Source organism: Odontesthes bonariensis, chromosome 6 (assembly GCF_027942865.1).
Source record: "Odontesthes bonariensis isolate fOdoBon6 chromosome 6, fOdoBon6.hap1, whole genome shotgun sequence".
NCBI classification, from domain to species: Eukaryota; Metazoa; Chordata; class Actinopteri; order Atheriniformes; family Atherinopsidae; genus Odontesthes; species Odontesthes bonariensis.
Genome location: NC_134511.1, coordinates 25,992,061 through 26,007,411, shown reverse-complemented (window position 1 = coordinate 26,007,411; position 15,351 = coordinate 25,992,061). Strand labels below are relative to the sequence as shown.

General features: G+C 41.5%; 1 protein-coding gene across 2 annotated transcripts in view; it reads right to left on the bottom strand.

Annotated features, from left to right (window-relative positions):
* The window catches only part of npdc1b (neural proliferation, differentiation and control, 1b), a 50,966-nt gene that overhangs the window by 23,613 nt on the left and 12,002 nt on the right, over nucleotides 1–15,351 (bottom strand). For both annotated transcript variants that reach the window (XM_075468146.1, XM_075468147.1), the window contains exon 2: nucleotides 5,033–5,200. In XM_075468146.1, coding sequence (XP_075324261.1) covers nucleotides 5,033–5,200 — 168 coding nt within the window. The remainder of the gene's footprint in view (nucleotides 1–5,032; nucleotides 5,201–15,351) is intronic.

Here is a 15,351-nt window from a genome sequence, read left to right as displayed (position 1 = left end):
AATCATCGTTAACAGTCCGTTCAGTATGATTGGATAGTGTTTTTCCTGGATTGTTTGTTCTAGAGGCCACTAAAACTTTTCATTTTTGTGTCAAAACTTTTAATTAATTGGTTGCAATGGGGGTGTGAAGAGTATTTCAAGCAATATGTAAAAAAAATGCCCCTACCCCACCTTTAAGAACCAAACTGTGCGTACGAACGGTTGTTGCATGAGACCCAATCTGATGATACAGTTCCGTGGGCAAGGGTAGCAAGAGTATGCCTGAATGAATTGGTTGTGTTCTATTAGTTAAAATATGGTTATTCCTCCTTTTACACAGTTTTGACCCGTAGTTCACTTATTTAGAGATTTTGTGAAATAACTTAAGACAACTGTTTGCATATGTATACTGTATGTGGTTTTGTGAAAAAAGAAAAAAAGGTTAATTTGGAACCATAAATATGTATGTATGTATTTATGTATGTACAAACATAAAATTACAAAGCATACTATCAAGCCAGATCTGCACTTGTTTAATATCCTATGCATTTTGACAACTACTTTCCTTTTAATAAAATATTTTTGTTCAAGAATATAGCCATTCCTAGTAAAATTTTTGTAAGGTTAGATATTTGATACAGTTTCCAACGTTAGTGTCACTATCATATCAGAATGGTATGTGTTTTTAAAAACAGCAGATTAAGAAGTATGAAGATGCTCTTAAATATTTGCTATGTTTGCAATGCTTCATTTATAATAAACTATACTGATATTATATGAATGAATTGGATTATTTTATAAATAATTATGATTACAATGAATTGAATTCCAATTCGCCTGAATTGGACTTTATTATTTAAGTGCCTGTATTTGGCGCTATATAAATAAAAATGAATTGAATTGAATATGTTAAATACAGCTGATCAAAGTAAGCCACAATGTGAACAAGAAAAAATGACAGTAATGATGTGTTCAATCAAGTTTAACACATCATTACTGTAACACACACAGAGGACATCAAAAAACAAATAAAACAGCATAAAGTTTGATGTCTACTGGTATTAAACTTTTCACTTATTTTAATCAATTTATTCAATACACAATCAGTCTTGTATAATTGATCAAAAACTACTAGACAGAAGCTTACAAGGCAAAATGTTACATTTACAGAAACTTGTATTTTGCGTACAGGCTTGTTATCATTTCTCGAAAGCATTGGCAGTACACGGAAGCAGAGACTCGCAAAGATCATAAGTTATGTCACACAGCTGATGCAGAGAGACACTGGTATTACACCCACTGGGGTTAATGAGGTCACAGTCATGCAAAGGTACACTGATCAGTTAAGCCTGGTTTATAGTCGGTAACGCAAGACGCAAAGCAAGCCCTTGCGCGGTTGCAAGCCCCCCCTTGCGTGGTTGCGTGTGTCACCTCAATTTTCTAAACTTCACGCAAGACGCAAGACGCGAGCAGAGCTATAGAGTAGCCACTCTGGACACGAGCACAAGCCACTATCTACATCACATCCGGCGGCGTGTTCATCTTCCGGTTTCATCCCCTAATAAAAGACCGCTGTTTTCAAACGCCAAGGTAGAAAGCGAAGAAGAAGAAGTATGAATCCCATAGACATAATATATATAATATATTATGTCTATGATGAATCCACTCGAAGAGAGACTTGCCGAAGAGGTCCTGGCGGTGAATTTCCTTTCATCGTAGTAGGCTTGTCATTGAAAAAACCCGCTACTCCACCTACTGTCCTGGCGGTGAATCGCCACGCAGCACACGCAAGCGCCGGCAAAGCTAAATGAAGCATAAACGTCTCGAGCCATTAACACAAGCGCAAGTTTAAAGTAAGCACTGTGCTGACTGCTCAAGTGGTGTTTGTCTGTTTTGTGTTGTATTGTGACATTAGTAATGGAGAAAAGATTCGATGCAATGCTTGGTTTTCTTACTTCTTTTAATTTATTTAAAGATTGCTGAGGACAGAAATCCCACACTAATCAGCACTTTTGGTCCGAAACAAAGCGGACTATAATTGTTGTTGCATGCAGAATCCCGAGATCCACTGGAAACCAAAATGGGATTCCTTGAATGTGTACTTGGAAAATGTTTCTCACACTTATTGAGACCTAATAGTTGTCCTGTGAAAAGAACTTAACAACCTCCTAACAGCATCCCATGGCACCATCTAATTGGAACAGTTATAGAGAATGTGAAGACACATAACTCCATGTTGTATTCTGGGATGTTATCTAGATTTTTGTGTTCTCCCATTACCTCCATTCTAGACCATTTAGTCTGATTAGATTTTCTTTTGTTTGATAAAACTAGTCACATCTAGTGGAGATGAGATGGAGAAAGAAAACGAATCTTACAAAGAGTGATTGAATCATACAGCTCATCATCTGCTATTTAATAAGCCAGCAACACCCAACACCAACACCCGTTTTATTAGGCTAATTCAAGTAGATCAATTAAAATACTTCCAAATAGGTTTAGCAATGTAATTATGTATAAAGTCAAGTGTAGTGGATGTTATTAGTCACTATGTTGATAACAAAGATGTATTTTAATAGTGAAACATATCAAAAATGAGATTTTTTTAACTTGCAATGGACAGTTATGTTTAACATTTGGATATCAAAATCAGAGAAGGATTGTGTGGAACGTGTGCATATAAATTCAAAGTTGTGCGAAAATAAAAATCTCTTAAATAAATAAAATTACTTTGTTACATTAACAAAATTTGCAGTTAATATTTGTCTGTGAGAATACAATCTACAAATACAACGTTAAACTTTAGAGTTGCAGTTTCTTTATTATGATTACAAAGATCAATGTACAGCTGTGAATAAGAATTTATTCTTTGTGTATCAGAAGTTATTCTTTGCATATCGAATTTATTCTTTTTGAATACGAATTGGAAACAGTGGTCATACGTGACAGGGTCACAGCCTTATCAATGGAGCACAGGACACATGGATTCCACTCATTGTGCATCCGTCGTAATGTATTCTTTCAAATTAATGGCGCAGAGGTGACTGTCCAACAAAGATCTACAGACACGGACCAAAATCAGGTCATTTTAAACAATTAAAGCGGCACTATGCAACTTTTTCATGGTCATAAAATTGCTTGGCAATCATCAGATAGCTTGGCTGACCCGTTCTGATGAAAACGGTGACATTTCCATCTCCATCTGGTGGCCCTAGCCCGAAACAGCGCTTGCAACTTTGCCTGTGGCGCCGCGTGCTTTGTTTACCTCTGGAAGTCTCGCGACACACGAGAGCCGAGAACTACTGCTTCACGGCAGGTCTAAAGGGCTCTGAGCCGAGCCAGGGAGCCTGATAAGACACACCTCTCTCCATTAGCTGTCGACGGCTAAATTGAATGTGGTTAGCTTCTAGAGTAGTAATATATAATATGGCTAGACTGTCGCCTTATTTTCTACGGAGCTCCCCCTACAGCTTTGGGGTGTGTATTGCATGGTAAACAAACCCCGTATTACTGAAAGTTGCATAGTGCCGCTTTAATGTATACTGACACAAGTTATATAAATATAAAAAACACAAAATATTATGGGATTATGCTACCTGTCATTAGGCAAGTAACTTTACTGGCTTATTTGTTAGGTACACTTAGCAGATATTTTTTAACATGGCACACAGTCTGGTGTCAATGTTGAACATGAGATTAAGCTCTCCACAAAATGTCAGGCCAGGAAAATACGAGACGGCTTGTTGAGAGTCAGGCAGCCGGAATGGAGACATCTTCACAGGCAGGACAACTAGTAAAGGCTGAGTTATACTCGTTTATGCTTCATTTAGCTTTGCCGGCGCTTGTGTGTGCTGCGTGGCGATTCACCGCCAGGACAGTAGGTGGAGTAGCGGGTTTTTTCAATGACAAGCCTACTACGATGAAAGGAAATTCACCGCCAGGACCTCTTCGGCAAGTCTCTCTTTGAGTGGATTCATCATAGACATAATATATATAATATATTATGTCTATGGGATTCATGCTTCTTCTTCTTCTTCTTCGCTTTCTACCTTGGCGTTTGAAAACAGCGGTCTTTTATTAGGGGATGAAACCGGAAGATGAACACGCCGCCGGATGTGATGTAGATAGTGGCTTGTGCTCGCGTCCAGAGTGGCTACTCTATCGCTCTGCTCGCGTCTTGCGTCTTGCGTGAAGTTTTGAAAATTGAGGTGACACACGCAAGCACGCAAGAGGGGGCTTGCAACCGCGCAAGGGCTTGCGTTGCGTCTTGCGTTACCGACTATAAACCAGGCTTAAAGCTGCACCAAAGCAATGGCTCAGATGCAATGGCCTACAGTCATCAGGAAATGGCTGGGCACGTTTCATCTCTATGTCTTTATGTCAGTCTATGTAACTGTTTTTAAATTGTCACCTGTGGATCTTCTGGATCACTTACATTTGTCTTTATCTCCATGCATTATTGCATGATAATTAGGGTTACAGTTAGAATCGTGTATATCATGTGCATGCATTCAGCAGCAGATCTGTCAGCACATTTTATATAAAGTTTCTGGATGAGTGTAATAAACATTAGAATCAACAGCGGTTATCAGTCTTTGCATGTTTCATTTATGATGCAATTATTACAACAAAATATAACAATGGTGAAGCCAAAAGAAAGAATAAAACTAACAGAATGTGTGATGGTTTCAGTTATTGTGAGAGATCATTTTCCAAGATCAGTCAGTATAAGCTGGAGCTCTTAGTCTCCTTTGGGTGTATCTAATGGCTGTTTGTCGAGCAGAACAAAGTTCAGCAAGAAACTTTTTTGTGGTCATACATACGGTGAAAAATGCTTTTTAGTTTTTGCCTCTCTGCAAAAAAGTCCAGGAAACGATCTGAAAATGTAAATATTTGATGACTTGTCAAAAACGGGAAAATTATTTTTAGAGAAATGTGACAGATACAAAAGATCCACGGGTAATGATTTAAAAAAAAAAAAAAAAATTAGCCCTGTCATGTAAAAGCAGAAAGCAACCAGATATCTACCCACAATAAGTATCCAACCACCTACCTTTAATGAACTGACTAGAGTGATGAGCATGTCTCTTCTTGATGACACAGCGGCCATGGGAATTCTCCACAAGATGACTCAGACAGGGGCCGCAATGTGAGCTGCCTGGCAGGCAGAAGTGTCGTCGTGCGCGGGCACAGTCCAAACTGTGCGGACATGGGTGAGATCCTGTGAAAGATGACACAGCAGAGGCATTAGCAATTCAAAACCTAAAGTTTTGTGTGTATGTGTGTGGAAAAATTGATTGCAAAAAAGGCCACACAATTAGCCTGGCTGACGCGTCCACATCTCGATGAGATGGTGGTCTGGGAACTAGGTGTGCATTTTCCCGTATTTGAGGCGTGGTTTACGAATGCCTAGAGCCGTTTATTGGGCGCTACGAATGTCTATCAAATGGTGTCTGGTTCTTCCCATGCTGCTTTGCGCGCGATTCATAGCCAATTGTATCACTTATACCAGATGACGTATGTAGAGCGACAGAAATTCGATGAGGAAGAAAAAGACGCTTTACTGTGTATGAGAAGACGATGGCGTTTAACGATTATTGTCGTTTGTGCAAAGTTAATATGAGGGTAGAAGGCATATAACGTTGCGGTAACGTTGTGTCCGCTGCCATGTTGGATTAACACTCTACAAGCTTCGGTGTCGCGCATAGACATCGTCATCGTATTGCTGCCCCCCCCCCCCCGTTCTCTGATTGGTTCCCTAACTCAGGCAAAAATAAGGGCGGTGGTTTCCAGGCAGCCTTTGCAGTGTGAATGAAATCGCGCGCAAAGCAGCATGGGAATTCCCAGGCTACCACACAATAGTAATTGTAAAACTATTTTAATTCAATATTTTTTTCTAAATCAAACCAAGGCACTTCAACTATGTTTTCATTATTGTAGAATAATAATTCCAGTGTGTTCACAACTGTAAAACATGCTATTTATATCCAATGGAAGTTTGGGTCATCCTCCTCACCCCTCCACTATGTTACTACAGTAACTCAGAGCAACAATCCAAACATAGGGTCCAGTCGAATAGTCCAAAAAATCTATCATCTTTAACCTGGAAACCATCATGGGGTGAAGGAAGGGTGGTAGGAACATTTTTTAATGACATTCTTAGGGGACCATGCTGCAATTAGAATCTGACCACACCTCCACAACAAGATGGCGGCGTGTGCACATACTGTGGCTTCTCTCTCTCCCGACAACACAACATCTTTGTATAAAGCTGGATTTACAGTTGACGCGTCGCTCACGGCGGTGGCGGCCCTTGACGTCAAAATGACGTTTTAGGCCTGGCGCTTGCCTTGAAAAGACGGCGCAGCGCGTTGTCGTGCACCACTCGATTTTTGTAACTTGGCTGCACCGAGAACGACAAACCGGATGGACCGATGTGAGACCAGGCTCAGTCAGGAGGTGCGTTTGTACAGGCACCTGTACGAAACTGCAGTGAAACAGCACAGGGACCACGTAAACTCCCAAAACTGGTGGACAGAGATTGGTAGAACTTTGGGCGAAAGAGGGAGAGTTCTGTAAGAATGTGTGGAAGAAGCTACGGGACATATATGTGAAGGCAAAGAAGAGGGCATTGCTCGAAGTGGTGGTGACAGGGGCATTGTTTTCTTCTCCACTTTTGTGGTTATAGAGTAGCGGTAACCTTCACGTAGCAGCGACACCTCTGTGACGGAGAAATTGAACTACTGGCGCATCGACTTGCGCCACTATATATAGCCGGCATGAAATTGTGACATCATCAACACCGCTCGCGCTAGCAGACGCGGCAACCATGCTGGAGCCTTAAGTCGCAGTGTTTTTGTATGTCTTTGTTGTCGTCTTCGTCGTGTGGTGTCAACCAACATCTGAAGCAAACTTACAAACTTTCTGCTCATTATTGTCAGAAACACTTTTCAACCCAAACCCAAACCCAGCGTACGTGGATATGTAACAAGGCAGCGGTCTGCTCCGGAGGCCTGGACCAGCCCCGACCCCCACTCCTGCACCTCACCCAGAGTGGAGGCGCCACAAGCGGCGTGAGAGGAAACAGAAGAGGTACAAGCGCGGAGGTATCTGAGCCAGGCTAGCAGCTAGCCCTCACAAGCCGGCCATCCCAACCATCATACTAGCTAATGTATGCTCTATGGACAATAAAATGGACCACACACAGCTCTTAAGGAATACCCAGAGGAACGTGAGAGTAGGGCTGTTGCGGGAACCGCAAAAATGAAATATCGCAATTAGGGCTGTGACTCGATTAAAATTTTTAAACACGTTAACTACAGGCTTTGAAATTAATTAATCGAAATTAATCACATTTTAATCGCATATACTTTATCCTTTAGAAAATTAACATTTTCAACAATATTTCAACAAACACAGAACATATCCCTATTTGAAATCTGAATGTAGCATGCATGAAAACACAGTATATAGAATCTTGAATGTTAAGCTGCGTTGGGCCCCCGTTAGCTTCCACGCTAGCTGCTACATGTTTAGCATTGAGGTGATATTTGAGGCTTGATCAGGGGCGGCGCCAGCGGTTTTTCGTTGGGGTTGCTATGCAGTTGCTGCATGAATGTGAGGGGTTGCTAGTCAAAACAGCACACCCCCCCGCGCATCAACGCAACAACGTTACTGACCCATTACTCCACCGTCTGCATGCAGCCTTGCATAGTGTAATGTAGCCTTGCATACTGTAAACTTTAAGTTATCAGCGGAGCTTACTGCTCACAAGCAGACAGATGTCGCACTGTGCGTTGTGGTGGAACAGCTGCATAGAAGGTCCAGGGGCAAGACAGCCCCAGCCCGTGTACGCAACCACACACGCACACACAGGCATACCTGTCCATCTCATTCATTCATAGCCCGTTCACTGAGGATAAAATAGCCAATCCACAAAGGCTACTTTGCCCACTGTGTTCCTCAAATAAGTTTTGATCAACTTCATCTTGGAAAAAAAGAGCTGGGAGTGAATGAGCTACAGTGCGGACTTTCTATTTCATCTCATCTGACGCACAACAGTTGTAGGCGACAACTTTCAAGAGATAGTTCTACCTGGCGGGCTTCCAACAGTAGCCTCGTACAGTGCTAAATCACACAGGCACAACATTACGTTCAAACTTGTTGCTCACACCAGTCTGTCCGCTGCCACAGCGGACACATAGCCTACTCAAGCCAATCTACTCGCATCACATTATGGCAGAGGAAGCATGCTGGCAACCTAACATAAAGTAAAAAGTGTGTCCGTTATTTTCAAAAGATGGTGCTAACTGCACTGACACTAGGCTACTTAGCAAGTAGCTCTAGATAGACTGCACGCACCTAGAGTCGACTAACAAACCAAGTCACAAGAAGACTATTTGATAATAGTGTTTCGGCGAGCATATGAAAAACAACTGGGATTTCCTACCTTATTTGTGTTACTTGAAGAAGGACATTCTCAAAATCGCCATATTCCAGTTAGAATCGCCAAATATCCATTTAGAATTGCAGGTAATTTAGAACAGACGTGATTGGCTGACTGTAGAATGACATCACCACAGCTACTGTAGATCTAGGAACAATGTGGATAGCCGTTTCACCAGTAAAGCCGGTGTTTTATACCTTTCCATATGTATATTTATCAGCTAAAGAACGAAAAATTGGGATAGGCTACCACGCAGAAACATACGTGATTCTTTACTTCTTAATATTGTTGTCGTTGTTGCACTGCACTTCTGTTCTTTGTGAGCAGTAAACCTGCCTCTAGCCCCAAAGTTGGGGTAGCTATGGGGTTGCTGAGCACATTCTTGGGGTTGCTATAGCAACCGCAAGCAACCCCTTAGCGCCGCCTCTGGGCTTGATACGCTGCGGTGATACGCGAATTCCTTGTTGCATAATCTGCACAAAACCACGCTCTTGTTGACGCTTCCATCCGTCTGTATTTAAAAAAAAATAAAAAATTATAGTGTGCGATTAAAATGCGTTTTTTTTTTTAACGCGCTAATATGTGTGTAGTTAATTAATTGAAATTAACGCGCTAAAGTCCCAGCCCTAATCGCAATATGAAGAAGCCCACTGCGCTTCATGATGGGCCACCGCCATCACCGCATGTCACCTGATCTCACCACAGCACACGTTGAGAAGGAGACAATGGCAGTTGTACTGGTATCAAAACTAAATGTTACTTCGCCCCTTTGGGAGCTTTTTGGCTTTCGGACAAATGAAAAGAGGGAACCAGCCAATTTAAATGAGGCAATCTGTAAAATCTGCGGCAAAACGGTTCAAGTAAAACGAGGAAACTAATTTAAGGGCTCAACTAGCAAGCTACCATCCAGCTATTAAGACGCGGTTGCGGCCGCCTCCTAGTCGTGGAGCAGCTCATGTCGGGGCTGGTCGACAGCTTGGAGTTGGCAAAGCCTTTGCTCGAGTCGCCAAGTACAGCAGAGACAGTGACAGACGTAAACGCCTAACAGCCGCTGTTACACGGTGTCTGGTTGACCTGCTGAAGTCACGGACAAGCACGTCGGCAACCGTCCCGAAGAGAGCCAGAGCCGACCTGGAGCTCACTCGCTACCTGCAGGAGGAACCCATCGACCCTAATGAAAACCCCCGGGCATGGTGGCTCAAAAACCAGGACATTTTCCCTTGCTCTCCACAGTCGCACGCAAGTACATGTGTATTTGTTAAACAAGTGCATCATCCCAGAGGGTTTTCAGTGTGGCTGGAAATGTTATCACCCCTCTCAGATCCTCTCTCAAACCGCTTAAGGTTAACAAGCTGGTTTTCCTTCCGTGTAACATGACCATGTTAAAATTGGCTTTGTTCTTAGACATTATAAATGAAATAGTCTCTGTACTTTTCCACGATGACCTAAAGTGATCCAGGCATAGTGAGACAAAACAATTAGCCTGGGAAAGCAGGTGCAAGATTCACACACACACATTGTTTGGCTGATCCAGAGAATATGACGAAGCATGTTGAACCTACTCATGTCCAATCATACTTGGTTGAGTGTGAGTCCAACCTATGTGAAATAATGAGACTATAAATACAAATGATACCCGGAAATCGGGGCTCAGTCTGACGGATTTCCTGCAGGAGCTCTGTTCCACTGAGCCCAGCGCTGATATGCTTAACGTGTGACTATCAATAGATACTTTATTTAACTTGAGATTCCTTCGGCTTGTTCTTGAGCTTCCAATGAAAGAATCGAGCTAACAACCGAGCTATACACCATCGGCATTTTTTTTGTGTGTGTGAATGTGAAGTTGTAGTACCTGGTACATCTCATTTTGTATACTTAATTAAAAAAAAAACAAAAAAAAAAAACAGGCACTTGTTTTTTTACTTCAGTAAGATGCTGCAGCCAAATTTGCATTTAAAAGTTCAGCCTTCTTGTGATATCTTGGGATATAAATTAGTAGATACCGAGACTTCATAATCCGTTGAACTTGCTTTATTGCAGTTACCAACATTGGCCATCAGAATACAGGATTAACCTGGGGGAGTCACGTTACAACCTCTCCTGCTACATACCCCCGCAACATAATGCAATCGGGCCAAATAACAGCTGTGGCACTTCTCGTTGGCAAACTTGCAGTCCTTAGCTACATGGCTATCTCGACCACATCTGTAGCATTTCCTCATGTCCCACTGGGGTTTCGCGCGGGCGTCGCTCACCTTGTTCACAGACCCCATTGCTCTGTTCCATTTAGCATGTTCTTTCACGCCGTACAAGTCGACAATGTCTCTATTTGCCGCCTCCATGGCTTGTGCAAACTTGAGTGCTTTGTCAAAAGTCAATCCGTCCTCTGACAGCAGCCTCTGCTGTATCCTGTCTTCATTTATGCCACGAACCAACCGATTTCTCAGCATGACTGTCAAAGTATCTCCAAAGTTACAGTCCTGTGCCAGCTTTCTCATCTCTGCCACAAAGTCACTCACACTTTCTTCAGGCTTCCTATTTCTTGTATTAAACTTCCAACGTTGCATTATTTCACTTGGTTTTGGGTGAAAATGATTTTTCAACACTCTTACCAGATCATTGTATGAACGATCTCCTGGTTTCTCGGGGCTGAGTAGGTTCCTCATCAGTGCGTAGGTCTGGGCACCCACACCGCTTAGCAGCACAGCAAGTTTCTTGTCTTCGTCGTCGATTTCATTTGCGACGAAAAAATGGTCCAGAATCTCGCAGTATTCTTCCCATGACTGTGACTTGCTATCAAAAGGAGCCACTAAACCCACCGTAGCAGCCATCTTTCTTCGCTAAAGAGAGCACTATTAAAATTGGCTTTGTTCTTAGACATTATAAATGAAATAGTCTCTGTACTTTTCCATGATGACCTAAGACAAAACAATTGGGAAAGCCTGGGAAAGCAAGGGCAGATTCACACACACACATTGTTTTGGCTGATCCAGAGAATATGATGAAGCATGTTGAACCTACTCATGTCCAATCATACTCGGTCAAGTGTGAGTCCAACCTATGAGGCTATAAATGCAAATGATACCCAGAAATCGGGGCTCAGTCTGACGGATTTCCTGCGGGAGCTCTGTTCCACTGAGCCCAGCGCTGATATGCTTTGACGTGTGACTACCAATAAACACTTTATTTAACTTGAGATTCCTCCGGCTTGTTCTTGAGCTGTCATTGAAAGAATCGATATAACAGCACCAATCTTCGTCCAAGCTAGCGGCACAACGTCAATAGCTCACTCACGGACCGTTAGCAATAGCCTAGTTTCACTTCACTTGCTACGCTAGCACGGTGCTCGTTGTCTTACTGTAGGCTTTTATCCTCGTCGCCATATGTGATATCTTGGGATATAAATTAGTAGATACTAGAGATGCACCGGATCCTGATTTTTAAGGTCCTGCCGGATACCGGATCCACTGCTTAAGATCCTGCCGGAACCGGAACCGGATCCTACTTGGATCATCAGCTAGTACATTATAATGCAGTGAAAACCACTTTACAGTTCATTTCCTTTCCTTAACAGATGAAATACGCAATAACTTCTAACATTATCTATTTTATTTGAATATAGTCACTTGGAACACACCGCTGAAATGTTCAGCTTAACGTCATTTGTGTACAGGCTTATTGTTATGTTCAATCCAAAGAACAAATAAAGAGAGCAAAAAATGACATTATTACTAAAGAGAATGAGGCCTGTCATAAACAGCAAGCCATAACGTGCTCTTTGAAAAGTAAAAGAAAAGAGTAAAAGAATCCAACAAAACATAGGCCTACTGCATTTACAAACTAAAATATAGCAAATTTAGCACATGTATTACTCTTGGATACAAAATTTTAATAGGCCTGATAAATGTAATGAAAAAAAATGTAGGCTAATAGTAGCCTATTAACTGCAGACTGATTTTTTTTCTCAGAAAAAAACAAAACACTGGGAATCTTGATTATCATCATGAATGCCTACAGTCATGGAACATAGGCTATTTCACTTCTATTTCAAGCACTTAACTGTAGGCTTAATTAGAACATTAAATAAAGTGTGGCACAAAAAACTCGAACCTACTCTCCTCTAGGTTATATTATGAACAACTTCTATAGCTAGCTTTCACAGAAAATGAGCGTTTCCTTTCAGAAAAACAAGACCCTCTGCATTAATCGGCGACAGCCGGTTGCGAGTGTGAGAACGGATGTCTCCAGCGGTGCTGAAAAGTCGTTCACTGGGTACAGAGGTTGGTGGTGGGCAGAGATAAACTTTGGCCGTTTTTGACAGCAATGGAAAGCGCTGCAGATTGCCTTTCCACCACTGAAGCGGGTCTTCGGTTAGAGGAATCAGTGGCTCGCTGAAAAAAAACGCTGACCTCTGTTTCGGCGGTTATCTTCTTTAAACATTTAACGACGTAATCACGTAGTGCTTACGTGCTGTAGGATCCGGTCCGGTTGGGGCACCAGGTCCGGCAGTAACCGAACCTCGTCAAAAACGCCACTATCCGGCCGGAACCAGACCCCGGATCCTGGATCCGGTGCATCTCTAGTAGATACCGAGACTTCATAATCCGTTGAACTGGCTTTATTGCAGTTACGAACATTGGCCATCAGAATACAGGATTAACATGGGGGAGTCACGTTACAACCTCTCCTGAGCCGGTCGTAGGTACACCCCGCTACATAATGCAATTGGGCCAAATAACACTGGAGCCCTCTATTGGTGCTGAACTTTCATAACAGCTACTTCATGAAACTTTCACCAAATGTAGATATTTTAAATCCAGGTTAAAAACATTTCTTTTCTTATGTGTCTATGCATGAAATCTGCACGATATCTTTTAGATTATCTGGACTGTTGCTTGTTTTTAAATTCATTTAAATGATTTTATTAGTTTCTCTTTATATTCTTTTATGTATTTTTAATGCTTCTTCCACTCCCCACTGCAATGCTTTTATTTTATGTAAAGCACTTTGAATTGCTTCGTACATGAAATGTGCTATATAAATAAATTTGATTTGATTTGATCGTTGTGTATGTTTCACTGTTTCACTCTTCATGGCCTTCTGCTCTGTACAAATATTTGTCCCAGATAAACACATATAGACCAACATATTTTGAGATACTGAGTTTTAGTTATTAGCCTCGACTTTTGTCAGTGGTGCCCTGTAGGTAATGATTTCACTAATAATTGAATTGAATATTAATAATTGTCCTTGAACAATTATCAATCTTGCTAAAATGCTATTAACTAATCCAGCTCCTGCTTGAGCCCCAACAACAGTAAAAATGAAATTATTCTGGAGCAAGATTTTTTTATGGAAAGAACTAATTACAATCCTAAATAAATATAAGGAAACTTAAATCCCTTGCCTTGGCTTCTGCAGGAAGGGACCAGTGTTGTCTGTCTGGTGTAATAGGAAGCAAAGGTGGGAGGATGTGAAAACAACTAGGAAAGGGACATATCTTCAGAAAGGGACACTTCCTTAGCTGACACATAAACATGCAAAGCTCAGTTTGCAGTGTATGAGGACAATGTGCAAAGCCCCATCATAGTGAATTGAATAAAAGTGTAAAAGATAAAATATAAAAACACAGAGAATAACTAAAATATTCAAAGACAAAATTTGAAAATGAAGATAAAAGTAGGAATATTATATTTTAAATGTCATGGTTTTTTTATTATCAAAAACATGATTAAAAAAACAGAAAAAAGAAAAGAGCCCATTTAAATCTTGCATCACAACATTTTATAGAAAGACCTGAGACATGCCTGTCTGTGCTTCAGTTGTTTCAACTACCTACAATTCCTACACACTTCCCATGATGCTATGTGGACATATTCAGTAAATTGCTGGATGTCTATCATGACCATGTGACCATGTGTCTATCATGTGACATGCAAGGAACACATTTTCTGAAGATGTGCCATGTTTTTTCTCTTTTTTTGGTTAAAATGTTATCTGAATACATCCCTGTGCTCCATCACGCTATGGACTGAAGGACAAGACTGTACTGCCTTAACTTAACAGGTCAGATAGTTACACAGGGCTATCTGGGAATCCAATATAGAAATGTGGAAAACAGCAGTTGAGGTAAAAAAAAAGCATACGTTAACAAAATATTTTTTTCTAATAGTTTTATTTTATTTGTTGTTTTGTCTGTTGACTGTGCTTTCTTTTACTTCTCTTGCATTGCTTTTTTTTTAGCCAACATAATTATTTGAGACTTATAAGGCAGAAGTCTTCATCTTGGACCAGACTCTGGGACAGCTCCCCATGCCACAGTGTGATTAAACTAGACCGAGCTATCAGTATTAACCCCTTAAACTTCCTTATTAGAATCACCTTCACCACTGCAAGAACCTGAATACACGTTGCCGTGACAACTGCCATGGCAACTGAGGGGGGGTGACATCATTTGAGGGGTGTGAGTCATCACACGAATACACAAGTCACTGAAGGAGGGCTTGTCTCAAGGTACTATGTCATATAGATGGCAGAGACTAAAGGCTGAGTTATACTTCTTTTAACTGCCCTTGCGCTTGCGTCTTGCGCGTATGTTAATGGCTCGAGACGTTTATACTTCATTTTGCTTTGTCGGCGGTTGCGTGTGCTGCGTGGCGATTCACCGCCAGGACAGTAGGTGGAGTAGCGGGTTTTTTCAATGACAAGCCTACTACGATGAGAGGAAGTTCACCGCCAGGAGCTCTTTGGCAAGTCTCTCTTCCATAGATTCATGCTTCTTCTTCTTCTTGTAAATAGCCGGTATTTTGTCAGATTTTCAACACCTTGGAGGTCTAAACGACTACTTTCTCGCCTGAAAATGTTTCAAATGTTGCTAAAGTTATATATTTACAGAGTTTAGCCAATAGGGCTCGGGCACGTAACGT